Source organism: Sus scrofa, chromosome 18 (genome assembly GCF_000003025.6).
Source record: "Sus scrofa isolate TJ Tabasco breed Duroc chromosome 18, Sscrofa11.1, whole genome shotgun sequence".
Classification (NCBI taxonomy): domain Eukaryota; kingdom Metazoa; phylum Chordata; class Mammalia; order Artiodactyla; family Suidae; genus Sus; species Sus scrofa.
In genome coordinates, this window is record NC_010460.4 from 24,666,246 (window position 1) to 24,693,625 (window position 27,380).

The following is a 27,380-nucleotide window of genomic DNA, read 5'->3' on the forward strand; positions in this document are numbered from 1 at the left end:
GTGCCAGTGTGTGCCCTTCACTGTAGAATGCCTCCTCTAAGAGTGGTCCGTTGAAGACCTTGATGTCTCATCTGAGGGGGGAGTAGGGTTTTACCATCTTCTCATCCTGGCAGTTTGCCTATATTCATAGTGTAGCTTGTGCAACAGCAAACTAGTTTTTAAAAGACAGCTTTTATAGCTTAGGCTCTTAGGTTTACTCTGATAATGCCAATGTAAGCTCAGATTTAACAGAGATTAAATGAGCAGAAGATGGGACTTCTCAGGAAAAGGAAGGGAGGTGGCATTTTATGTTCCTGATTCTGCAAAATGTAACACGGGGAAGGAAGAACTGCGTTTTGCGCCTTTGCTCTTCTAAGTCTCTTGTCCTATTGACATAGGCACATTTTAACTTCTTGCTCAACAATAGGGGTTTCTGATTTTTCCTCAATCACCATTTCTTTCAAAATGTTCTGTAATTTTGTTTGGTGACCATCCTTGCTTTCTCCCCTCTTGTTCTCTTTCCCTTAAGGATTCAGGAAGTATAAAAGCCAACTGGAAAGTATTTACTTCTAGATTTCTTAATGCCCAGGTCACACTGTTGTTTTGAGGCAGTTTTTTCTTCTCATCCTTAGCTGAAAACAAAACCAAAAAAAAAAAAAAAAAAAAGGCTTAATCTTGTGGGGTTAAATAAAGGAAGAATGTAGTGAAAGAAGGAAGATTCCTTTTATGTGCACGGTGGAGCAGAGACCGCAGCGCTGGGATGACTGAAAGTGCCTGAGGGCATTTGGTCCCTATTGGTTTTCACATCAAATGCAGTGGTGCCCACGGATAGCCTGTATTGTTGTCAGTTAAATGGGATCATGAGTGTCTGAAAGGTGTTTGAGAATGAACCGAAAATCATTTTCACAAGTGGATGATTACTTCTGCCACATGTTAACCGAACTCTATCAGAATGGCCCAGATTTTTGAGCCTGCATTAATTGCTCTTTCAACCTTGACTGAGGTTTCTCTTTAAGAAAGCCCTTTCCAGGACTAAACTACTCTATATATTGATTTTTTTTTTCTCTCTGTATTTTGCCTTGAAAAATGAAGGCTTGTAGAAGAATAGGCTTTCTCATTCAACATGTAGATGGATTGTCCCATTCCTTTGAATAAAAAGCTCAACTCATAAGTAATGTGCCAAAAGTAATAATCTTTTTTTTTCAGCAGTGAACAATTCCCATATTCTGTATACAATTATGTTTTTCAAATATTCATTAGTGATTTTTCATCGTAAAGTAAGACCATGAACTCCCACAGCATGGACTCCGTGAAAATAAATCGTCATTTTCTCCTTTCTATTAGAACTGAATACCACCACTCTAATTGAAACTAAACTACAATATTTAGTAATATGTCTGGGAAATTTGTGTGTGTTGAAGTGTTCTTTGAACAATCTTCAAGTTAGAAAGGTTGTGTAAAGTGCTTTTTAAAGTGTTTGGATAAATGAGTTCTTTATTTCACGTCACCATTTTCTATTTCAAATTCAGCTTAGAGACTATGAGCTGTTTCTTCACTAGGATAATACAGAGTATAATGTAGTTCAGACATACTGTGTTACGAAGATGAGTTAAATCTCAATTTTTAAAACTAATCAGAAAATGAGCTCTTGAGTTTTCATTAACTTTTGTGATTATATATATTAGCAGATAATATATAGCATTTATAGAAAATGGCTTGATTTATTAGTAAAACTAATTTCAGAAGTTTTTTGGCTTAAAGGAAGGTAAATCACAATGTTATGTGTGAATCTGTTTTTTCTTAATAGTCTAAAGGGGTCCTGTGAAAAATAAGCATTTAAAATCATTTTATTTTAGAAGCATTGTAGTGTGAATGAAATGAAATGTACACGTGTTGAAATGTAAATATGTGTTTAAAAATTTAACAAAAATAAGTGCCTTAATGTACTGATTTTGGTTTTGCTTGAACATTATTTTTTACCAAACTTCATATTACTCAGTAAATACATTGTTGAGCCCATTTTATTGGTAATAGGAGGGCAATAGAGGTTGTTAATGATCAACATATCCCTACAGAAAAGGTTTTATTCCTGTTGTCCCAGGACATTCTGATGGATTTCATGACGACTTAGCTGTTGTTTGTCCCCAGATGAAAACGTACAGAAGCAACAGTGGTGTATGTTCATACCAGTTGGCTTCTTAACTGATAACTCTTTTAGGATTGTGTTGAGATCATAGAGCTTGTATAATTTTTAGCATTAAGTTTTGAGGTTCTCTAATGACCATTTATAGCTGTGACATAGTGGGTGAAAAATAATGACCTGTTTACCTTGTTGATAGTAACTATGTTGACTGGAGGTTTGGCCGTACCAAAGTTCTTTTCTCTTACTTTTTTCTCTTTTCTTGACGTTTTTCCTAACAGCATGGTACGTAATCTGTATATTCATACCAAATTTTAAATACACCAGCCCAAAATCTTAAAGTTCCCTGTCACTTAGCTTTGATATTTGAGGAGAGAGTATGACCTGGAAATTGTTAGAAATACCAAAAAAAAAAAAAAAATTTGCAGCAAAGGGAGCATTGATACACATTTAGTTCATTTCGTGTCTTTTTTCCTCGCTGATTCCTGTTTCTTAGGAGCAAATATACTGTCCATTAAAAACAGCCCTAAAAGAGGGATTACTACTTTAAGATTATTGCTGTATTTATACCGATTTATAGAACCAAATGCTTCAAGGCTTTACTCTTATGTGTTAAATCCAAGCTTTGTGTCAGTGCTGCTAATTTCTTTGTTACCTAATCCCATGTAAGAAGAGAAGATTTTAAAGTTAAGCAGGCAGTTTTTTGTTCAAAGAGAACAACTTCTTAATACCTTACTTACGTTGGGTTTGAAAAAAGCAAACACTTTAAAATAGTATCTGAGCACTTAATTTTTTAAAAAAAATTTATTGGAGCAGAGTTGACTTCCAATGTTGTATTAGTTTCAGGTGTACAGCAAAATGAGTCAGTTTGGCATATAAATATATCCATTCTTTTTTCCCATATGAGCAGTTATTTTAAAATACTCCAACATACTCTAATGACATGAGTATTGTAATACATTGGAAATACTTAAATGGAAAAATGCTATATTTAATATAAATTAACATTGGAAATATGTGCTTTTGAAATACTTACAATGGAATATCTTTCACCTCCATTTAAATAATAATCTTGAATCAAATTTAACTTTGCTTAAGGAATCTTTTTCCTAGGGTCATACTCTAATGTAGAGTACTGGAGAATGTATTAAGACTGTGAAAACTACTGCTAAATGGTGTTGCTTTTCTGACTTAGTTGAGATAATTTAAAAAGGAAAGAAAACATCTTTTGTTTAAAACCAACTTCTATAGGTTGATGAAAATAATGTTGAATATCCCACCTAAAATAAAACAAAAGACTGGCTTTGCTCTTTAAAACTTCTTTAAGGTGGAGAAAATTCACTCATTAGAGAATGTTGCTCTCATGCTGTGTGAGAAATATTTATTTTATTGAGTAACATTATAAATCGTCACATAAAACCCAGTTAAATGTGTGTTCCCAATTTGCCTGGTATCTGGCATGTCTGACTTAACATACTCTTGTTAAAAAACTTTTTTTATTTGAGAAAAGCATGCAATTGAGAAGAAGCTAGTAGTGACTCAGCAGTTATAATACATTCAGGAAGAACACAGCTGCAGAGCAGACCCCTCCACATATCTGCAGTAAACTAGCCAAGGTTCCCTGTCTCGCCCCCCAGATGACAAATACACTTTTGGGGTTATGTTCTCTACACTTTAATGAGATAGAATCAGATTTCATAAAGCATTAAAAAATGAATTTTTCTAGAGTTCAGACAGCAAGAAATATTAATATATATTTTAATTCTCATTTTTATGAAAGAGAAATAAGTGACAAGTAAATAGCTCTCAAAGATCCATTCAGCTAACACTGTTGTCATTATATATCAAATGGTAAACTGAGTCCTGTCAGCCCTACCTTCTCCTTTTACAGAACTGTGCAGTTATAATTGATCGTGGTAATGACCCTGGGACTGCAATAGCACCCCTTCTAAGTCATTAAAGAATGATCAAATTATATTTTATGACTGAAGTCAAGTCAACCTATTATATACAAATTCTTTAAAAATTCAGTATGGATGAATAATATACAGACTCTCTACATAGAATAACTCATTTCACAATAATGAAAAGTACTCAAGTATTGCTGTGTAAATGTAATGAAATGAATCCATTGCCTAGTATAACATAATATGTTATAAATTTAGTTATAATCACTATAACTTTAGTATAACTTTTCTGAAATCAAAAAAATCTTAGATTTTTATCCATAAAGAGATAAATGACAACAACGCTCAACATTAAAAACAAAAAAACAGAACTCTGAATTCAACAGCAGCATTAGGCATAAAGGTGAGTTAGGAGAGAATGTACTTTTTTTACAGATGCTTTCTAATCAATGAATTAGCTGATTGTAATCAAATATTCAAATGATGTTGGCTCCTTTTTCCTTACTCTCTCTACACTTTAATCATCCCACGGTAAGAACACCCACCTACAAAGAATTTGGACTGCTTTAAATACCAGAGTTTGAAAATACTCTTAAAAACTGGAAAACCCATTTAACCATTAAAGTCTATAGGAATTCCCCACTGTACTCAAGATAAAGTGACAAAGATTCTCATCTTTGGTCTATAAGAGTTCCACTTAGTCATGACGGAAGTATTATTTATGGAGCTCTAATGCCCACATCCTTCAACTCCTTAATAATAATCATTTCTTCTCATTATAAAAGTAAGATGAGTGCTCATCATTGCTAATGGTAATGCAAAAAGAGTTTGGCAGTTTCTTTTAAACACACTTTCCGCTGTAACTCAGTAGTCCCATTCCTAGATATTTACCCGGGAGAAATGAAAACATGTGCCCACACAAAGACTAGTAGGTGAATGGCTATAGCCACCTTATTTAAGATAGCCAAAAAAGGTGGGTACAACTCAAATGTCATCACCTCATCAAAGGATAAACACATTGAAGTCATACATTGAGATATAATATTCAGAAATAAGAAGAAATGAGCCTGATATAGACAAAAGCTGAATCTCAAAAGCTTTATACTGAGTGAAAGAAGCCAGACACTAAAGGCTACATATGTATTGTATAATTCTACTTACATGACATTCTGGTAAACAAAAATTATAAGGTCTGGGAAACAAAAATTATAAGGTCAAAAATCAGTGATTGCCGAGAGGGTTGGTCATAAAAGGGCACGAAGAAACCTTTGAGGGGGTGGGAGTGGAAGTGTTGTTTGAAGTTTGTTGTGGTGGTTACATTCCTCCTGTATCAGCGCTATTCAAATTGTATACCTAAAATGGGTGAATTTTACTTTAAATCAACTATACCAGTTAACCTATTACTTATTAAAAAAATGAAAGACATGCTCAATGTAGAAATTGGGGATATTCAGAAAGGCATGAAGAAGAAAATCTCACCAACCAGATAATAACATTTTGATACATCTTTAACATGTTGACACAGCTTTCTGGATTTTTTTCCCATACATACATGATAAGCTCATGTGACAGCTTTTTCTTAACGATATTACAGTTTTCCAAATCATTCTTTGTGGCATCATTCCTCATTGGCAACGCAATCATTTTAACTGCTTGATTCTTATGTGGTTCTTGAGTTTTTGCTCTTGGGCGGTCTTAGACAATATTGATGAACATCATTTTTCTTCATTCTCTCTTCAATTTTAGTTGTATCTCCTGTGCAAAGAATCTGCTTTTATACCAGTGAAAAAGTGGCTAAACAGGGTTCCTGTCGTGGCTCAGTGGTTAACGAATCCGATTAGGAACCATGAGGTTGCAGGTTTGATCCCTGACTTCACTCAGTGGGTTAAGGATCCAGCATTGCCATGAGCTGTGGTGTAGGTTGCAGACATGGCTTGGATCCCGCGTTGCTATGGCTCTGGTGTAGGCTGGCAGCTGTAGCTCCGATTAGACTCCTAGCCTGGAAACCTCTATCTGCCTCGGGTGCAGCCCTAGAAAAGGCAAAAAGACAGGAAAAAAAAAAAAAGTGGCTGAATAGCAATATTGGTACCTAGTTCCAAAACTCATGATTATAGTGAAGAAACTCAGATTTATTGAAATTAAGATTAAAGTGTTCTTATTCAGTATTGATGGCTTTTACGATAGCTTTCATTTGTGTTCATTTTTTATGTAAAATTTTTGTTTGGCTAATAGAAGAACTAGAGGGCAGAAATTATCATTTTTCCTACCTAGCAACTGTAACATTTCCTTTATGCTGACAAGCTTCGTTGAATGTAATTTTTTTTCTTACGTAGAGAGGAAAACTCTTAAAGAGTGTTTCCTTTCTAGAAACATTTGATCAATTGCGACTGCTTCTGTATACATTTTATTCAATGCCTATAGTGCAATAGCTCAAAAGACCTCAAGGCCCAACATTCAAATGCTTGCTTTGGTTGCAATCTTGAATTGTCTTTTGTTCTATTTCTTCAGACATCTCTCACTATACACATGTGTGCATCCACCCACTCCTCTGCTTTCTGTCTTCACAGGCAGGAACTGTACATTTTCATTCCAAATGTGTTGATCCATGATTTTTGAAAGAAGCTGCAGCTGACATTGTTCCTTATGCAGAACCTTCACTGTCAGCAAGACTTACACTTGCTTGTGGTGTTGATGGTCTGTGTATCACTGTTCACCTTCACTGACGTCTGACCCAGTGGCCCAACAGCATGCTAAGTGAGACACGTTGGAGAAGCAGCCTGTGGTCACAGGGAGAGGTTATTCCAAGTGCCCTCTTGGCTCCTAGGCAGCTATTGGATGCACATCTTGCTTGTGAACTTGCATAGAGAACATCTGTTGTGTCCACAGTATATAGCTCCTGAGGTCATTGCTGTTAACCCTGTAATAGGAGCTTGGATATGTGCCTTTCAGGAGAGGGAAATTATATAGGAAAGACAGAAAGAGAGCAACGAAACACCTATCACCAGAACCACAGAAGAGAAATTAGAGGCTAGAGCGAAGGTGGGGCAAAGGGTTTCCAGGGGCCCTCAGGAGGGGATAGTGAACAGGTGAGAACAGTAGCAGAGGCTGTTCCTGCCAGTCTCTAAATGAATTCGCATTGCATCCACAAGTGCAGACAGAATGGTATCAAGGGTGCTGGGAGAGCCAAACATATGCCGGCCAAACACTTCAGCAGGCTAATGTGTCTGAAAGAAAGAAAATATATAATTGATTTGATGCTTTCCATACAAGAGTCTAGTATTTATTTTGACTTTTAGTAACTCCATGTTTGTGTGTGTGTGTTTATTCTAAAATTTTAGAAATGCAAGGAAGAAGGAAACCTAAATCCTCCATAATTTCACCAGAGATTCTGTTACTAAAATTTTGGATTATTTCATATATATATTTTTTTTTTACAGATTTCAAGTCATTCAGTATATATGTAGTTTTGGATTTTCTTTTTACATAACATATATTTTCTGTTATTAATTTTATCAGAAATATTTTTGGGAGTTCCTGTCATGGCTCAGTGGAAATGAATCCTACTGGAAACCATGAGGTTGCGGGTTTAATCCCTGACCTCGCTCAGTGGGTTAAGGATCTGGCGTTGCCGTGAGCTGTGGTGTAGGTCACAGACGCAGCTTGGATCTGGCGTTGCCGTGGCTCTGGCTTAGGCTGGAGGCTACAGCTCTGATTCGACCCCTAGCCTGGGAACCTCCATATGCTGCGGGTGCGGCCCTAAAAAGGCAAAAAAAAAAATATATATATATATATATATGTTATATATATATGTGTGTGTGTGTGTATATATATATATATATATATATATAACTTTTTTTCAGGCAGTTTCTATTGTGGCCCAGTGGGTTACGAAACTGCCTTGAATCCATAAGGATGCGGGTTCGATGCCTGGCATTGCTCAGTGGGTTAAGGATCTGGCGTGGCTGTGAGCTGTGGTGTAGGTTGCAGACGTGGCTCATATCTGGTGTTCCTGTGGCTGTGACTGTGGCTGGAGGCTACAGCTCTGATTTGACCCCTAGCCTGGAAGCTTCCATAGCCCACATATGCTGCCCTAAAAAGCCAAAAAAAAAAAAAAAAAAATTTTTTTTTTTCAGTGGCAGCATAAAACAATTCACCTAGTTTTGGGCATTTAAGTTGTTACCTTTCCCATAATACAAACAACACTGTTCTATGTATCCACGTAGCCTACAAATTTGTATGCTTCTCTAATTATCTAATGCCAGGCTGAAAAGGTGAGGCTTGTTTCTCCATATTGCCGTGTTAACCCACAGAAAGGTGTCTTCTGTTACACTCCACTAGCTGTGAATAAGAGAGTTCATCATTTCAGAGCATCTTAGCTAACAAACCCCATAGATCTTTTTGTAAAGGGGGTAAAAACTATATTTGCTTCGTTTTGCAAAAGAGAATTATTTTTGTGAAGACAGATACTAAAAATTCAAGTTAAGATTTAAGTTTTAAAAATTGTAAGTCTGAGACTTTTGGCTTCTAAATAAACTGTTATCTCTAGTGCTTCCATTTATCGCTCAGAATCATATGTACGTTAGTTTGTATAGCCTCTGCAATGTTAAACTTGACCTCAGAAAAAGGGTTTGTGATAAAATATTGAAAAACCTTATTTTAATTTAAAAGCATAGTCTCTATTTGCCGTATTTTAAACTTCTAACACTGTTTTCCACTTTTGTAGGAGGTATGTGGTATAATTTTAAATAGCTCTCCATGACACACTCACACCTGATTAATCTGTAATTTCTTCTTTTTCCTCCTAAGCTTTCATCTGTCTACCCAGTAAGAACAAAAGTTCTGTTCCCAAGTGATGGACTACTTTAATCATTCTATTTCAATTACGAATGGCAATGCAAAGTTAAACAAAAGCCTTGCTTAAATAAAAAACTATCTTAAATTATACAATGCTGTCCTCATTTTTACCTGAATTTCATAGTTAGGAAAGTTTGCAGTAAGAAGCTTCGGTAGGTCAGGTAAGTCTCCAAAGCATGGGGCTGGCAGGAGCATCCAGCCCTTATTCTATTGACAGTTGAGGAAATGGAAACTGAGATTGGCCCAAGCACAACTCAGGGACACTCCTCTAGACAGGGACCCTTCACCCTGGGCTCTGGACAGTACAGCCAGGTCCCTGGCAGGCCACACTCCTCAGCCCTGGTCATCTGAGAGCTGAAACATTCAGCAGCATACCCTCAATTCATAGCCTTTGTCTCTCCTAAGAAGTATGTGTAAGAATAAAATTCCTACTTCTTCTTTGATGATCCTAAGTCCAGCTTTGCTCAGTTGGTGGAAAGAACTGACAAATTGATCAGCCATATAAATCAATTCCCTTTCAAGAGTCTTGGGACAGGCTTAGTCATTTTGTAACACAGAAGCTGCATGCTGTCACAGATTCCAAATGAGCTAAACTTCGCCTTTAGCAGGTCGGTCTCAAGAATAAATACCTATGTAAGAAATAAATTTACTCAGTATTCATGTATTCTTGTTTTTCTTACCAGATATCTATATGCCCTTGGACAGAAGGTTTGGAAAAGATGGAAAAAACGTTATTTTGTCCTTGTTCAAGTAAGTTTTTTTTTTTTTTCTGTTACACAATCACTCTAAGCCATTCTCAAATTTTTGTGGGGGTTATGTCTATCAATATTCACTCTATTAGAAATTAAGACTGAGAAAAATTTTAAATCACTTAAAACTAAAAGGAGTTCCTGATGTGGCTTGGCAGGTTAAGAACTCAACTTTGTGAAATTTCAGGTTCAGTCCCTGATTTTGCTTAAGTAGGTTAAGGACCCAAGTTTGCTGCAAGCTGTGATGTAGGTCGCAGATGCAGCTCGGATCTGGTGTTGCCATGGCCCTAGTGAAGGCCTGCAGCTGCAGCTCCCATTCGACCCCTGGCCCAGAAACTTCCATATGCCATAGGTATGGCCGTAAAAAGAAAAAATATAAAAATAAAAATAGTAAAACCCATTACATGTCAGTGCAAATAGCCTTTTTATTTAAAATAATGATTTTTCAAGCCAAACATTTTAGTGAAATAAGTACTAGTATGTTATGATTTTGCTCACGTCTTAATGCCTAGCTTAATAAAATAAAATGCAGCTGTGTTTTCATATCAGTTATTGCCTTCGTTCTGTTGCAACTCAGATGAAATTTAGCCTTTGGAAAACTCCACTGTACACTCATGAGAGAGTAAATGTGAAAAGGGCAAGGATGTTTGAATGTTGTTGTAAAAGTGGTAGTGACCTCACAAGTCCCCTAAAAGGATCTTTAGAGGATGCCTAGACCATACCTTGAGAACCACTGCACTGTACTGGTATTTTATAGATAAAACTCAATACACAAAAACGTGCCTTTTTGTAAAAAATGTGCCATATATTTATCACTTATTCACATATATATGTCTTTAAATTACCTTGACTGGTAGTTTTGTGATAGGATTCTGAGTGTAGACAGATATTGGAATACACACTGTGGATGACTGTTTTGTTTTTGAGTAATGGACAGCTTTTGCTCATAGAGTATAATAAAACAAATCCAAGCCGTGTTATTCCCAATGAATATATATGGGAAAAGAAGCTGTCTTGGGATTCTTAATGTAAAACAGTCTATAAAATCTTGTGAATTCCTACCTACACAGTAAGCAAATTTCAATAGGTTAGATGAGACTAACATGGTGAAATTCCAAGGAAGAAAAATTATTTACCATCCGGAAATAAAGCCATCTGTCAATGGCTGGAGAATATTATTTTATTGATGTGCCATCATGGCATGGTAACTTCATGGAAAATGCAAACTTTTAGTGAAAAGTAGTTCCTCCCAACCCCCAGGTAAAAATGTAACTTTTTCTTAGGTAATTAGAACCAGTTTAAAAAAAGATGTGCACACCCATTGGCAGTCTTTTTATATAAAACCCAGGCAATTGCTTTGAGGAAGGGCTCTCTGTTGGGGTTTCTGAGTCATCTGTCCTCCAAAAACTACCAATAAGGCATCATCTCTCTTTTACAGGTTTAATTTATTTGCTTTGTCAGGACAACTTAAATGCATTTACTAGGCGGTTAGAGTGCAGCTCTTTCTGTGCATTTTGATTTTATTCCCAGTTAGAGCTGTCTCACCCACATCTAATTTGAAAAGTTTGTGTTAATGATTTATCTCTATCAAATTTTTATAAAGCAGTCTACTAATTTTTCACAGACGTTGCAGCTTCTTTTTCATAGTCATGGGTCATGCATTTATGTAAAAATACACGTTCCTATCCCCTAAGTTCAGTAGCTGGTGTTTTTGGCCTAAACAAAGCCTACTTACTGAACTCTTTTTTTTCTTTTCTTTTCTTTTTGTCTTTTTGCCATTTCTTGGGCCGCTCCCGCAGCATGTGGAGGTTCCCAGGCTAGGGGTCCAATTAGAGCTGTAGCCACCAGCCTACGCCAGAGCCACAGCAGCGCGGCATCCAAGCCGCATCTGTGACCTACACCACAGCTCACGGCAATGCCAGATCCTTAACCCACTGAGCAAGGCCAGGGGTCAAACCCGCAACCTCATGGTTCCTAGTCGGATTTGTTAACCACTGAGCCACAATGGGAACTCCCTTACTGAACTCATAGTAAACATAGAATTTAACTGGTGGGAATGTTATGAGAGCACATAAGGATGCAACCCAGTACTTTTGGCAACCCGTGATCATTTTACTGTGTTCATAGTTGTGCCCTTTCCAGAATGTCATAGAGTTGGAATCATGTAGTATGGGATATGCATTTAGGATTTTACCGTGTTTTTTCATGGCTTGAATGCTCACTTCTTTTTAGCACCAAATAACATTCCATTGTCTGGATGAACCACAGTGTATTTGTTCACCTGCTGAAGGACAGCTTGGTTGCTTCCAAATATTGGCAATTATGAATCCAACGACTGTACACATTTGTGTGCAGGTTTTTGTGTAGACATAACGTTCCAGCTCCCTAGGGTAAAACGAGCATGATTGCTGGCTCATATTCACTATTTTTTAAAAATGAATCAGAGTGTTCATTGTGTAGAGAGAGGTTCAGTGAAGTATCCATAGGCTAAAAGAGTTTCTGATACACTTTTGTCTTAATATGAAAATTAGGCCTTAGTAGATCTGTCTTGAGAGGTCAAAGAGACACCTCATGCCTTTAGTCAAGTAAGGTTCAGGGTGATCCTTTGCTCTGTCCCTTATTTACTGGCGTATGATTGTAAGAATTAAAAGAGCAAAATGTATACTTTGATTTTTATCCCATAAGAAAGCTTAGAAATGAAAAAAGGATTTTTAATACTTTTAGATCATTAGTTGATATATCTTTAAGGAACATGAACCATCTCTTTAGGGAGCTAGAATGTTCTCTGTGTAACAAATATTTTTAAAAGGCAAAATCCAATTTAAACCAAAGGAGGTAAACCTCTCTACTCCATAATTAAAACTTAGGAAAAACGCCACCAAATTATAATGAATTCAGATTTAGTCTACCTGAGATATTATCTTAAAATTTGAAGACCTAGTTAAGCATTGTATCTTTATACAAATATGTGTACATAACGCACTCACACGGAGAATCCCACACCCGCAAGTACTAAGATTTACATGCTAGTATGCTGGCAACTTTTTGAAAATTTAAATACAGTTGAATCTCCTTTTCAATTACAAATGTCCTGAGAAGACAAACAGAATATACACACTTCAGCATCAAGCTGGATATGTATGGAGGTTCAACAAGAATGACTCATTGGGAGGAACTGGGTAGTTTTTATTGGTGTTTTTAAAGACATCTCTCATTCTGCCAGCACATAACTTGTAGGGCCATACCTGCAGGCTGCATTATTGAAAGGTGAAGGAGTCGATTTCTAGGGAGGACAGTAGCCCCCTGCTGTGTCTGCTGCCACCGTGGGCAGAATGGTGCTCCAGTGATAATGTGAATCTCATCACCACTTGTGAGTGTGTATTATATGAGAGAGAGAGCTGGCGCTCCAGCTATCAGCCCAAGAATTTGTACTCATAAAAATTGATGGAGAGTCAGGTTTGGTCAGCTGCAAAGTCATTGTTCAAGGTGAGCACTCGCAGAGCCCCTGAGGTGAAGAGACTTTTCAAGGACTCTGGTATAAGCATTTAAATCAGAGTTTAAAATGGTAAAATAAATTAATTATCAATATAGGATATTTATTTGACTTCCAAGTAAGATTAGTGTTGGATCCCATTTAGATTCTGTATAGACTATTAAACAGATTTTGTTTGGTTGGGTGTTTTATTTGTTTGTTTTCAGGGCTGCTCGTGTGGCATATGAAAGTTCCCACCCAGCCTAGGAGTTGAATCAGAGCTTCGGCTGCCGACCTACACCACAGCCACAGCTGCGGCAGATCCAAGCCACGTCTGTGACCTACACCACAGCTCATGGCAACACCCGATCCTTAACCTGTTGAACAGGGCCAAGGATTGAACCTGCGTCCTCATGGATACTAGTCGGGTTCTTTTCCACTGAGCCACAATGGGAACCTCTCAATTTTCATGTTTTTTTAAGAGGCTGCATTTTTATTTTCTTATTTTTTATTTTTTTGCTTTTTAGGGCCACACCCATGGCATATAGAGGTCCCCAGTCTAGGGGTCAAATGGGAATTACAGCTGCCAGCCTACACCACAGCCACAGCCACGCAGGATCTGAGCCATGTCTGTAACCCACACCAGAGCAACGCCAGATCTTTAACCCCCTGAGTGAGGCCGGGGATCAAATCTGCATCATCATGGATGCTAGTTGGGTTTGTTAACTGCTGAGCCACAAAGGAAACTCCAAGAGGCTGCATTTTTTAAATGAAGGCAAATTTAGGCTCAGGCTAAACTAAAAGAAGAGTTGTTTTGAGGAAAATGTTTAAAATCTTACCAAACTTAAGTGTGTTTCTTACTCGTTTTTCTTATGCTTATTCAGTGTTTTAGTATTAAAGGATATCCTTGGTGGGAAGTACTTATGACACTAATATATTTTAGTTCATTATAATAAACCATTTAATAGCTTTAAAATACTATATCTGTATTTATGATTTAAACAAATCAAATTATTTTGTAATTCTCTATTCAGCTAATACCTATTCAAGTAACTCTATGTCCCCAGGTATTTCATATTCCATGGTAGTCCAAAAATTCCTGAAGCCACTCAGCTATTAATAAAATTATTGCTATATTTAATCTAATATTTATTAAGCAAATGTGGCAGGCATTTATTATGTAAACCACATTCTTGCTTTACCTCTTCAGAATAAGTTGTGTTTTAGGGTAGGTATTATTATCCTCATTGCATAGACTAAATTGATGTACAAAGGGGTTATTATATTTTTGCAGAATTATGCAGTTAGTGTGCGATAGACTCAAGTGATCAAATACAGTTCTGTCAGTCTCTAGAGGCCAAGCTCTTTTCCTAAGATTAAATTAATGCACAGGGCTGTAGCTGATCCGAAGAGCAACAGATAATCAGAATAATCACTGTGGATCACTCATTTCATGAGGTACAAAACAGTGTTACTACATTAAAAATATGGCCAGTCAGTGGTGGCATAAAGAGTCCCATGCTCATGGAACCCACCTACTCTGTGACACTGCTGAAAACTGAAGTAGATAGACGTCTGTGTTTTGGCCCTGTATCAAAGTGTTCCCTACTCGTTGTCAATGTGTCAGAATCATGACTTGAAGTTGCTGCAAACAACAGCAGGCTACCAAGACATAATGTTAATTACCTATCAGCTGAGTTGGCACAGGCTGTAAACAGCCATGCCACTGAGTAACTGTACCTGCTGCAAACAGGACCACTCTGTTAGTGAGCTGCCATCAAAATGTACCGTCAATTTCAAGAAGTGGCTGCCCCAGCCTATTGACATCTGAAAGATTCAGCACACGTGGAGCTGCGCTGCAGCAGGCTGCTGTCACACATTTGAGAATGTCACTACTGCAGGAAATTACATCATCTAGGTTCAGCCTTAGAACATCAGCTGGTGTTTGCCTATAGTAATGCAAAGTGAGCAAATATATTGCTGTCAAATAAGGAAAGTCATGGGGTAGTGGCCCTCTGGCTTTAGTTAATTTTTTTTTTTTTACAGCTTCACTTACAGCATATGGAAGTTCCCAGGCCAGGGGTCAAATGGGAGCTGCAGCTGCTGGCCACAGCCACAGCAGCACCAGATCCAGGCTGTATCTGTGACCGCCACCACAAGTTGTGGCAACACCAGATCCTTAATCCACTGAGCGAGGCCAGGAATCAAATCTGCATCCTCACGAACACTGTTTTGGGTCCTTAACCCGCTGAGCCACAATGGGCCCTCCTGGCGGTATGTTTTAAATTGATTTAAAATTTACAAACCCAAGACATGGTCAGTATAGAATAAAATCAGGGAGTTCCCATGATGGCTCAGTGGGTAACGAACCCGACTAGGAACCATGAGGTTGCGGGTTCGATCCCTGCCCTTGCTCAGTGGGTTAAGGATCTGGCGTTGCTGTGAGCTGTGGTGTAGGTCACAGGTGAGGCGTGGATCCCGTGTTGCTGTGGCTCTGGCGTAGGCTGGTGGCTACAGCTCCAATTCAACCCCCAGCCTGGGAACCTCCATATGCCACGGGAGTGGCCCAAGAAATGGCAAAAAGACAAAAAAAAAAAAAAAAAAAAAAGAATAAAATCAGACCCTACACAAGTATTTATGGCAGTAAGTGAAAGGCCCCCATCAATACTCCTACCAGCATTGCCAGTTTATTCCAGTCTCTATCCCCAAACAGCCAAGTAACCATTGTTAGTAGTTTGACCTTCTAAACTTGTATCAGTTTAATCCATCCTCAATAGAATCATCCCATATATATATTTGTTTGTGAATTGTTTGGATCCTCTTTAAAATTACATCACAGACAAGTTTCCATGTGAATATATAAAAATCCACTTTATTTTTTTAATGGATTGAATTCCATAATGTAGATGAAGATAATTTATGTAACAGATCTCCCTTTTCGGACATTTAAATTCCTTTTTTTTTTTTTTTATAAAATCAACAAGCAATGCTGGAATTAGTATATATGCAATTCTTACATATTTATCTTTGGATGTATGTAGGAGTATTCTTATAAAAAACAAAATTTCTGGACCAAAGGGCACAAGATACCTATGATATGCAGTAAGATTTCTAAAGCTCTAGATGACTCATAAACACTTAATAGTCACCAAAACTTTGTGGGGTTCTGTCTTTTTTGTAGTTAATGGTCATTATGGGTCAAGTTGCATTGTATTATTTTATCTTTCAAAACGCACATAAGAAAAAAATTGAAAATTCTTTTGTTGTGGCACTTATTTGGAAAAAAATCTCAGAGGAAAAGAGTTTTTTCTTCTAAGTTTCATCTTTTACATAACTTCTGCTTTGTGCTCTTTGAATTTTCCGTAGCCCAGAATCAAGGAAATGGCCATGTTGATTTATACAATTTACCCTTGGTCGTTAACAAGCTTACTACGTTTACTCTTCAAAAGAGTTCTAAAAGACATGAAAAGGATCATGTTTCAAGATCTGATGTTAAACAAGAGACAGTGGAAGGAGAGTAGGGCTAGATTTGGTAAAGAAAATCTCATACGGGTCAGGAAGTGATCCTGATGCAAAAATTCTTCTTTTACATGCACCCTGTCTTCCCTTAAAATGTGTTATTTTCATGTTTAGATTGCAGAAAAATGTCTGTGTCTCCTTTATAGCTCACCCCTACCTGCAAGAGTAGAGGACCTATGAATGAGAAATGTACATTCAATTTTAATGGGCTCAATTTTTAAAAATTGTTTCATGAGACTCAGTTTAAACATGCTGTATGTGTGTATCTTTATGTGTATGTGTGCATTCATATGCGTATATATCTCTACACATAAACGTGTGCAGTGTTCTGTTCACGGTAAAGACTCGGTAAATGTAAACTAAATGAATATCTCCTTTGAGTTCCTTCTCAAACCTCTGTATGGAACATAAAATTGACTTATATTTGAGCATACTTGAACCAAAACCTTGATGTTGTCTTTGATCCCTCTTTTGTCATTAGCCCCATGTCAGTCAGAAAATACTGTTTCATCTGCAGCCAGAACAGTATCCCGCTTGCATTCAATTCTCTCCATCTTCTCTGCTACCATTCTACTTGAAACCACTATTATCTTCATGTGGACTTTTACAATAGAATCCCAGCTGTTTTTCCTGCTTCAGCTTTCCACCAGTCTCCTTACAATCCATTCTTCACATTGCCAGAATAATCTATTTGAAGCATAACTCCAATTTTGCCAATTTTCTGCTTAAATCCTTCCCTGACTTCCCAGTACTCTTAGAATAACTTCTGACCATCACCTGGAGAAGGTCCTGCATATTGTGCATGTTGTGGCCTCTGGCTTCCCCTTCGATGAGTCCCTGCCTGTCACTGAGCAGCACCTTGACCTGTAATGCCCTGCTCCCAGATTAATCACAGTGCCAAGAATTGGAGTTTTAACACCTCCAGGTCACCAGCCCCCTCTCTCCAATAAATATATAATAATCTGAGTTTATTTTTGAAGTGTTACTTCTATGCAGATGTGCCTTTGAATTAAGTCCCCCTACCTTTCTACCACTCATTTGTTTCTCTGCTACCCCTAAAGTCACCTAAAGAAATTCGGAACATTCATTCTACGGCTTACGTTTTCCCTGTGACTGGCGTGTTCTACCTGCCCATTTAGGTATCAGGTCAGATGTCACCTTAATTAGGTCAGAAAAGACTCAATCTGAAGTGACTCCCTGTTTTGTATTTTTCAGAGCATTTTATTTCTAACCAAAGTTGTCATTTTTATTTATGTATTTTTAAGTTTCTCTTTACCCCTTCTAGAATATATGCTCCTTGAAAATAAGGATCTTGTCTGTCTTATAAGCTACTGTGTGTGAGTAGAAACTACCTAAATATGTGTTAAATAAGTGAATAAGTGTTAATTGCTCTGAGTATTGTTTTAAAAAGACTGCCTTTCTTTTTTATACACTGATTGCTAAGTCTTTTATGTGCCATTTGGTCAAAACACTAAATATATATTCCTTTCAAATCCATCATGATCTTGAAGATGTATTCATTTTTCTTGATTAAGCTCTGAGATTTTTTTTTTTTTTAATAACTCTAGCAGCACCTTTGGCCTCTGCCAAGAACATTTCCAGCTAAGGATTTTTTAAGCCTTAATCTTTACTGAAATTAGATGGTGGCAGTTGCTAAGCTGCCAGCTGTTAACATGATCCCTGCAGTCAGAGTACAACATACAAACCTGAAAGCTGTGGTCTGAGAACTCATCAGTGGCCCCTCCACGTGTGGACAGGACAGGTGCTGAACAGATTGGCAGTCGCAAGTAAACTGGGAGGTTTCCTGGAGCAGATGCAGGTGCCTTGTGGGACCTCAGCAACTGAAGGTGCCCCGTTCGAGGTAGTGATGCCAAGACCTGATTTAACGCTGTCCTCAGATTAAAGTCAGTTTATATCTCCCAATTCTCAACAAATCCATTCTGTATGGAGGTATTAAGAGTGGATTGGGTTAAGAATATTGGATTTTTATCACTGCTGTGTCTTTGTACTGACTGGATTTTCCCTTGCAATGTAGTATAAGATTATACCTAAGCTTATAAATGAAAACAAATACTAGATCAGAATAGGTCAGACCACCTGTTTCTGTCTAATTCCCTGCCATGTAGAGATGAGGCAGAGTGAAGACTGTAAGACTGCCTCCATCCAGAAGCACGGGGAGCCTAGTGAACCCATGGCCCCTGTGTTGTGTCTTTGAGCAGCATATTTTAACTGTTAGTGCCGCCTGATAATGACAGTTCTTTCAGAGTGCAGCTTTTCCAGATGACCCTCAGTCTAGATAATGGCTAGCAAACCAATTGCTACAAGTTGCTTCAAGGATTCACTTGAATTTATACCAGAGGAGTTCCCATCGTGGCACAGTGGTTAACGAATCCGACTAGGAACCATGAGGTTGCGGGTTTGATCCCTGGCCTTGCTCAGTGGGTTAAGGATCCGGCGTTTCTGTGAGCTGTGGTGTAGGTCTCAGACACAGCTCAGATCTGGCATTGCTGTGGCTCTGGTGTAGGTCCATAGCTATAGCTCCAATTAGACCCCTAGCCTGGGAACCTCCGCATACTGCAAGTGCAGTCCTTGAAAAGACAGATACAAAAAAAAAAAATCATAAAATGCAACATCAGACATAGAGAACAGACTTGTAGTTGCCAAGGGGAGGGTCGGGGGGAGTAGGATGGACCGGGAGATTGGGGTTAGTAGATGCAAACTATTATATTTGGAGTGGATAAGCAGTGAGGTCCTACTGTACACACAGGGAACTATATCCATTCTCTTGGGATAGACCATGATGGGAGATAATTTAAGAAAGGGAGTGTGTGTGTGTATACACGACTGGGTCAGTTTGCTCTACAGCGGAAATTGGCACAACATTATATATCAACTATACTTTAAAAATAAATAAAAAATTTTTTAAAAGTTTAAATGCATCATTTTATGGAAATAGAATCAGGAGCCAAAGAGTCAAAAGGATGGTGTTGGTAGTTAGTTGCTTCCTGAGCCAAAGTATTTGAAAGCCAGACTGCACTTTTTTCTGTTGTCCCCTGGGTCAGATTTCTTAATTGTCAATGACAGCTTGGTTAGACGTTGGTATTTTGTTACTCTTCCATCTGTACTCTTCATTAAAAGTCTGGGCCCAATTATCTATGCTAGACTCCAGGTCTCTTAGGTGACTTTTGAGATATTATAATATTTTTAAAAATGCAAAATAAAACAGATATTTCATACTTTATCGTAAAAATCACCATGGCTTGGGAAAGTAGGTGATTTCTGTAAAAGATGGTTTTTTGATTGCAGTTTTTATTTAGGATCTCTAAAGATTTTAGAATTAGTGCATAATTGCATTAGTACATCATTGCATGTAAAAGACAAGTAGCCTTTTGATAGTTTTTAAAGCTAGATCTTAAGTGGCTAGGCAGATTTTTAGCATTTCAGGTGCATTATGCCTATCAAGTCTGGACTCTTTAATGCATGGCAACATGAACGTAATTTACGGAAAGAGCTTTAGAGATTAATCTTTTTTAAGAGAATAATTTTTAAAATACCCATTGGCGTATATGTTCAAGATAATGTCCATTAGAAATGGAGGCAGTAATATCTAAAACTGTATTTAGAGGCATCTCCACTTTTTCTTCTCTTCCTCCGTTTCTTGCCCATTTACCTATTTGTTCAACAAGTATCTTCAGCAACATAGTCACTATATTCTTAATGAAAAGAAACAACCCATGAGACTGGGGAAAAGTAGAAGGATCAAGAGGGACAGAAGCAGTTGAGACTGGGAAGCAGAAAGCTGGGACCTAGTGGTCGCCAGTCCTTGGTCATTCCAAACTGCATCTCTAACCCAAATGAAATGACTGTAGAAAGACACCAGAGAGGTAGAGGAGGAGCATGGGGATGGTTCTCTGACAATGGGCTTGATTTATTGAGTGACTAACATGTAACAGGCAAGCTTGGGGCTGGGTGCTCTTTGTCACTTATCTCCAGTTTCCTCAGAGCCATGTAACATGCATTGTTGTCTCTGCTTTTCCGAATATCAAGCTGAGCTCCACAGCAGTTAAGGTGATCTGTCCAAGGTCTTGCCAAAGATAAGTTGGAAAGAATAAGCAGTAGAGGGGGATGGGAAAGTGGGACTTCAACCACGTGTTAAAGCTGGCTTATCCCACGTCACTTGCAACTGAAGTATCTTAATATGACTGTCTTCAGAGAGCCCCTTTTTTTGGCCACATTATCAAAACTAGACTCCCTTCAATGGCATACTCTACTCTCCTTTATTTTTCTTCAAAACAATTCACCACCCTAAGTTGTTTTAGGTATTTCTATTTATTTGTAATTTGGTCTTTTCCATCTCACTGTATGAGATTAATTTTGTTTTTCTGGTTTTTTTATTTTTGATTCTGACGCTGGGGATATTGTTGTATCATCAAGGCCTAGAAAAATCCACTGTAGATACCCAATAAATATTTGTTGAATAAATGAATAATGGGGAAACTACTTATAAGAACATGGAAGAAGATAACGAAAATTGTAGCTATACATGAAACTATAGTTAGTTGTTTACCATTCCAACTAGTAGCCAATGAAAGACTAATTCTCATATCTCTAAAAATCATGAAGGGCCAGATATGTCTTCCTTGAAAAAGACCAGATAGAAAGAGGCACTCACATCATTCATCAAGCTGTTTACTGGTATGTCATTTAAGTTAATTTTTTACAACTACAGATCATTGTAAACTTTTCATAAGTTTAATTGCAATGGATGCGGTTTCTAAAATAAAACCGTTAAATCAATCATAATAGAATAGAATTTAAATACCGTTGTGATTCTTTTACCTCTATAGTTATTGCAAAAATGTTAGTTTTTTCTCCTTGAATTCTTTTTATAATTTTTATTTTTTCTATTATATTTGATTTACACTGTTCTGTCAATTTCTACTGAGCAGCAAAGTGACCCATTCACACACATATATATATACATATACACATTCTTTTTCTCACATTATCCTCATCATGTTCCATCACAAGGAACTAGATGTAGTTCCCTGTGCTATACAGCTGGCTCTCATTGCTTATCCACTCCAAATGCAAGTCTGCATCTATTAACCCCAGACTCCCAGACATCCCACTCCATCCCCCTTCCCCTTGACAACCATAAGTCTGTCCTTGAATTCTTAATTCCATGGCTTTTCCCCAACAGAATTTTATTTGTAGGAAATAAGTATACATCGAAATCTTCTTGATCACTCTTTTGTCTGCTGCAATTAAAACTTGGACTTAAAAGAAAAAGAAAAAAAAAAAACCCTCCTGTGTTGAAGTCCTAACCCACGAGTACCTCAGAATGTAACCTTATTTGAAGATCCCAAATTTTTATGTGTAATTAAGATGAAATCATACTTGAGAGTAGTGCACCCCTAATCCAGTATGAGTTGTGTCCTTATAAGTAAAGGGAGTTTGGAAGCAGACATGCATACAAGGAGAATGCCAGGTGAAGATGAAGGCAGAGATGGATATGATACTTCCACAGCCAAGAGATGCCAAAAATTGCCAGCAACCCGCTACAAGTGAAGGGAGAAAAAGGGAACAGATTATCCCTCGCAGCCCTCAGAAGGGACCTACCTGCAGACACTTCAGTATTAAACTTGTAGCCTCCAGCACTGCCGAACATTAAATTTCTCTTGTTTAAGCCAAAATAAAGATCCAGAGAACAGAGATTTTAGATATAAAGAATAACACAGGAAGGCCAACAAGCCCCTTTTCCTAAAGAATTTTGATCATTAGCTTTTTTATTGTCAACACCCATAATGATTTCCCCTTGTCCTTCTGAACAAACCAAGTCAGTCAAACTACCTCACCTGAAGAAAATAAAACAGTCAAAAGGAAGCAGATAGACAAAACCTCCTGTAACTGGAAGGCTCTAAGTATTAAAGATTTATATTAAGGTATAATTGCAGTTATAAGTAGCACACAGCTGACACATTTTGAAGAACAATTATTAAAGTTAAATTTTCTTGGAAATGCCTGTCTTAAAGAGCAGGATATGGTTTCCCTTCCAATCTATCTGTGAATGGATTTTTATTCCATAATGAGAAAGGGTTTCGTGTTAATTCCTTTTTTGTTTATATAATTTTTGAAAGATGTAAGCACGAGGAAGCCTGGCTCACTTAAATAAGTAGAGGGAAACAGAACCTTTGTCACAGTAGTAGTATTCAGCGTCTCAAAAAAAAAAAAAAATCCAAGTTATATGGCCCAAATGCATAGTGATATATCTTCTTCTTTTTAATATTTGGTCATTTTACAACTAGATCTTTCCACAATTTTGCTAAAAGCAAATCTTTCTGAATATTTTGTTTTGCTTCTGAGTGTAAAGAGTCATACAGTTGCAGCATGAATACCTATCAAAACTTCACCACATAAATGCCTGCTGGAGAATGGAAATTGGATTAGAGAGAACTGTTCATTTCTACTTGCTCTTGAGATTGAAGAGGGGGATTGTGACCATACTCCAGTGAGAGACTTCAGGGAATCAATGAGGATTTCCTATCATTTAGCAAATATCAGACCTTGAAAATCACTGTTCAGCGACAGATAAAAGGGAGGGGAGGGGCTGATGGAGACCTATGAAGAGATTCTGTCGTGTCGAAACCAAATATATTTTATGTTTTAAATTGCTGAGGAATGGGCTCTGTTAAAAAGTGTGTGCAAATGAGATGAATTGACAGGTTAATGAAAGAGGTCTAGTAGAAATCAGAAGGCAGTAAAAGTGCAGCTAATTGATGTGTACATTTTAGGCAGTAATGCAGACAACGAACACCGTATAAAATGCCATCAGTTCTGTAGAAGACGATGGAGAAGCTCTGAAAGTCCGAAATGAAAACTGTGCACAATGGCAAATACTAAGGAAAGAAAGCAAATATCCAGTATAACAAAAGTCTCTGCTTTTCTCTGATATTTAAATTATCCTGGGGGTAAACAGACTTCTCACATTTCAGGAAATTTAGTGAGAGGAGATCTTTGTCCAAACATTGCTTTCAAAATACTTTTTCAATTAAAGATGCACATGTTACCTGAGATATCTCCTGAACACTCAGCCACAAAATCAGTAGAGTATCTACACATTGTGTGACTTGAGGATTTAGTAGACATCCAAGAAGTTGTTCATGAATAAAAGTACTGGGAAAAAATAGTATAATACAGGTGGAGATTCAGAAAACAGACAATTCACCCTCCTGAAAATTTTGAAAGAATTCCTGATACTTGAAAGGTGAATGAGTGTAGTACCTCAGAAGTATCAACCTTAAAATATAGAAGAGTTAAAGCATGTAATGATGAAATAGAGCTAAATCTAAATTGCTGTTATAAAGTATTTTGACTCATGAATATGAAAAAAATCCTGAAGTAAGTTATAGGCATATGAAATAAGTAATTTTGACAGCATGTGAATCCTGAACTCCAGACTTTGTGAAAATTAATGGGGAGATAAAATTATGCTACATTTCTCAAGTTATATACAGGACAGTAAAAAATGATTTATCTTTCAGTAAATAGAGAAAATACAGGGTCGGTTATGTTTTTGAAAAATTTTAGTAGTGTAGGTTAAAAACGGGATGCCAGAGAAATTTTAGTAACCATATAATGGAACACAGTAGGGTGTGTGTATATGTATGTATATGTGATTTTTTTTGTATACATGAGTTAAATGGACCTATTAACAGATACTCAGAATGGGATAAAAACCAAAATTCATATGTGAGATATACCACAAACAAAAGGCAAAAACACAGAAACTAGGATGGCAGTATTAAAATCACATCAAGAAGTTCCTGTTGTGGCACAGCGGAAACGAATCCGACTAGGAACCATGAGGTTGCAGGTTTGATCCCTGGCCTCGCTCAGTGGGTTGAGGATCCAGCGTTGCCGTGAGCCGTGGCGTAGGTCGCAGATGCGACTAAGATCCTGCATTGCTGTGGCTCTGGTGTAGGCTGGTGGCTACAGCTCCAATTCGACCCCTAGCCTGGGAACCTCCATATTCCACAGGTGCGGCCCTCAAAAGACAAAAACAAATAAATCAGATCAAGTAAAATTCAAGAGAAGTGTTACATATATAAAAGGATTATAATTTTATATTAAAGATATAATAAACAATTTGTATAAAACAAGTTATTAAATGTGAGAGAAGATAAATAATAAATGGATAGTGCCTTAACTGGCTTGCTCTTCAGTTCACTTTTTTTTTTCTCTCCTACACCCTCAGTAGCCTTTGCTCACAGATTCTTATAGATATCTCAGGAAATATCTTACTGCTATCTTAAATAATATCTTTGCCAGAAATTAAGAGGCAATTGGCTTGTTATTTGGGGATACTTTTTGTTTCAGAATGTGAATTATAATGTGGTGTATTGGAAGGAATATTCTACTGGATTAAAGAGATTTAGGTTCTAGATTCAAGATGACCGTCTCCTTCTGGGTGACCTTGGGAAAGTCAATTTCCACATCTTCTCAATGGTCCAGAATCCTCGTCTCTATACCAGCATGTTTCAGAGAATAATCTTGTGTGTTCTCTTCAGTGAAGCTTAGCTCTGGGAGTGACTATGTGTGATTTAGTGAGACTTGAGTCATCTGGATGTCGTAGTCCCTAGTTTCCAGTGTATCCTCTTAAAATCCTCAGCACATAATCAAAATCTGTAATGCTAGCAAAGGTGACAATATTTCATCCCATTGGCTAATTTTTACTGGTTAAATAAATACCTTGCAGAGCGTTAAGACAATACTATCAAAAAGTAAATCTATAATGTTGAGAAGTTCAAACCCATGTGCATTATTATATGTGTCTGACATATGTATAAATAAGATATGGGATTCAGAATGGAATTATACATTTTATTATGTTTCACAGTTTTGAAATTGCTTATTGTCTTTTTCTGGTCAACTTTCAATTTACAATGCATTCTATTTTCAGTTTACAATGAATTCCATTATTTTGGTCTTGTCTTTTTCTCTATATAAAAAATAGAATGATCTCATTGCTTACATGAATCAGATGTCTTTGAGAAGGTAAGAATTTATTTTTAATAGGAATAATCATTCCGTAATTATTTTCCCAAGTTATATTTTGACTTATTGTTTGTTTCATTTTGTTTTTCCTGCATCATCTTAGCATTTTAATGGCTTTCTGACTATGATCACGTTGTAGCTGTGTGGGTTTTGGTTTTTTGGGGTTTTTGTTTTGTTTTTTTTTGTTTTTTTTTTTTTTTGGCTTTTTATGGCTGCACCTGAGGCACATGGAGGTTTACAGGCTAGGGGTAGAATCAGAGCTGTAGCCACCAGCCTATACCACAGCCACAGCAACGCGGGATCCGAGCTGTGTCTGCAACCTATACTACAGCTCGCGATGCTGGATCCTTAACCTACTGAGTAAGGCCAAGGATTGAACCTGTGTCCTCACAGATGCTAGTCAGATTCGTTAACCACTGAGCCATGACAGGAAATCCAGGAGCTGTGTGTTTTGAAGGAGTAAGACCTGGTGCCCCGCATGGCTCTCACAGCTGTGCCCATCACATAAAAGGTGCACAAGACAGGCTCGTTGGACAAAGGAGTGAATTTGGCTTCGTGTGTATTGTTTCCTAAACCTATTTAGTGGAGTGTTTGGTATTTTAAAAATCAATTATTGCTTGTATCGCAAGTGGAAGAGGACTCATTTAAGAGTACAAGCCATGTAATTTGGGCTGCTAGACTCTTTTTAAAAAAACAAGATGAGCATGTGATTTGTATTTTTAATAGCTTTTCAAATGTGGCTCAGTAGAGAATTGAAATAAGCTGAATTTCATGGAGAAATTAAAAGGCAGGGATCGTACAGCAGGCAGCATAGAAGCCACAGAGGCAAAACCAAGGGAAAACACAGAGGAAATGCAGTTAGAAAGGTAAAGAGGACAAGTGTGTCAGGGTCTTGGAAGGAGTAGAGTTTTCCTAGAAAAAGAAACAGAAAATGAGATTTTCAAGGTGAAGGTAGTGTAGTCCCCATTGTGGTTCACCGATAACGAACCTGACTAGTATCCATGAGGATGCAGGTTTGATGCCTGGCCGCTCTCTGGATTAAGGATCCAGCGACGCTATGAGCGGCAGTATAGGTCACAGACATGGCTCAGATCTGGTGTGGCTGTGGTCTAGGCTGGCAGCTGCAGCTCCAATTCCACCCCTAGCCTAGAAACTTTCACATGCTGCACCTGCAGCCCTAAGAGGCAAAAATAAATAAATAAATAAATAAAGGCGAAGGTAGTAATTTCCTGTTTGGGAGTTTAGGTAGAGAGGTGAATAAAAGCAGGCAAGTCTTGCTGGATAGTCTGTCTGGAGCATCAGACCTAGTACCTACCCCAGCCAGTAAACGCTGGCGATTGTCGCTAGCCTGCAAGGAAGGCAGACCTTCTGGGCTTTTCATCTCTCTCCCAGCAGGTTCCAGACTGTTCCTGTGGTGATGCATCAGGAGACTTTTAGTCAGGTTTTTAAGATTCTCCAAAAGAAAGAAGTGGAAAACAGGAAGGATTTGCTTAAAAATCTATTTCTATTCTAATAATAGTTGATCACAAAACAATTTCTTTGTAGTAGTCTCTGGTGTCTAATAATTTTTTTTTCATTATAAGACAAATTGGAGCATACATTTGATTTTATATACTAACCATCATAGTTTTTTTTTTTTTTCTTGGAATGTGGTGAAAAGGACCTGTGTAGTCTCTCTCATCCATATAAAAGTTAATCCCACT

At 37.6% G+C, this 27,380-nt stretch overlaps 1 protein-coding gene across 30 annotated transcripts in view; it reads left to right on the forward strand.

The window, feature by feature from the left end:
• Positions 1-27,380, forward strand: part of CADPS2 (calcium dependent secretion activator 2) — a 494,741-nt gene that overhangs the window by 293,699 nt on the left and 173,662 nt on the right. For all 30 annotated transcript variants that reach the window (XM_021078970.1, XM_013985671.2, XM_013985668.2 and 27 more), the window contains exon 9: positions 9,564-9,630. In XM_021078970.1, the coding sequence (XP_020934629.1) occupies positions 9,564-9,630 (67 nt within the window). The remainder of the gene's footprint in view (positions 1-9,563; positions 9,631-27,380) is intronic.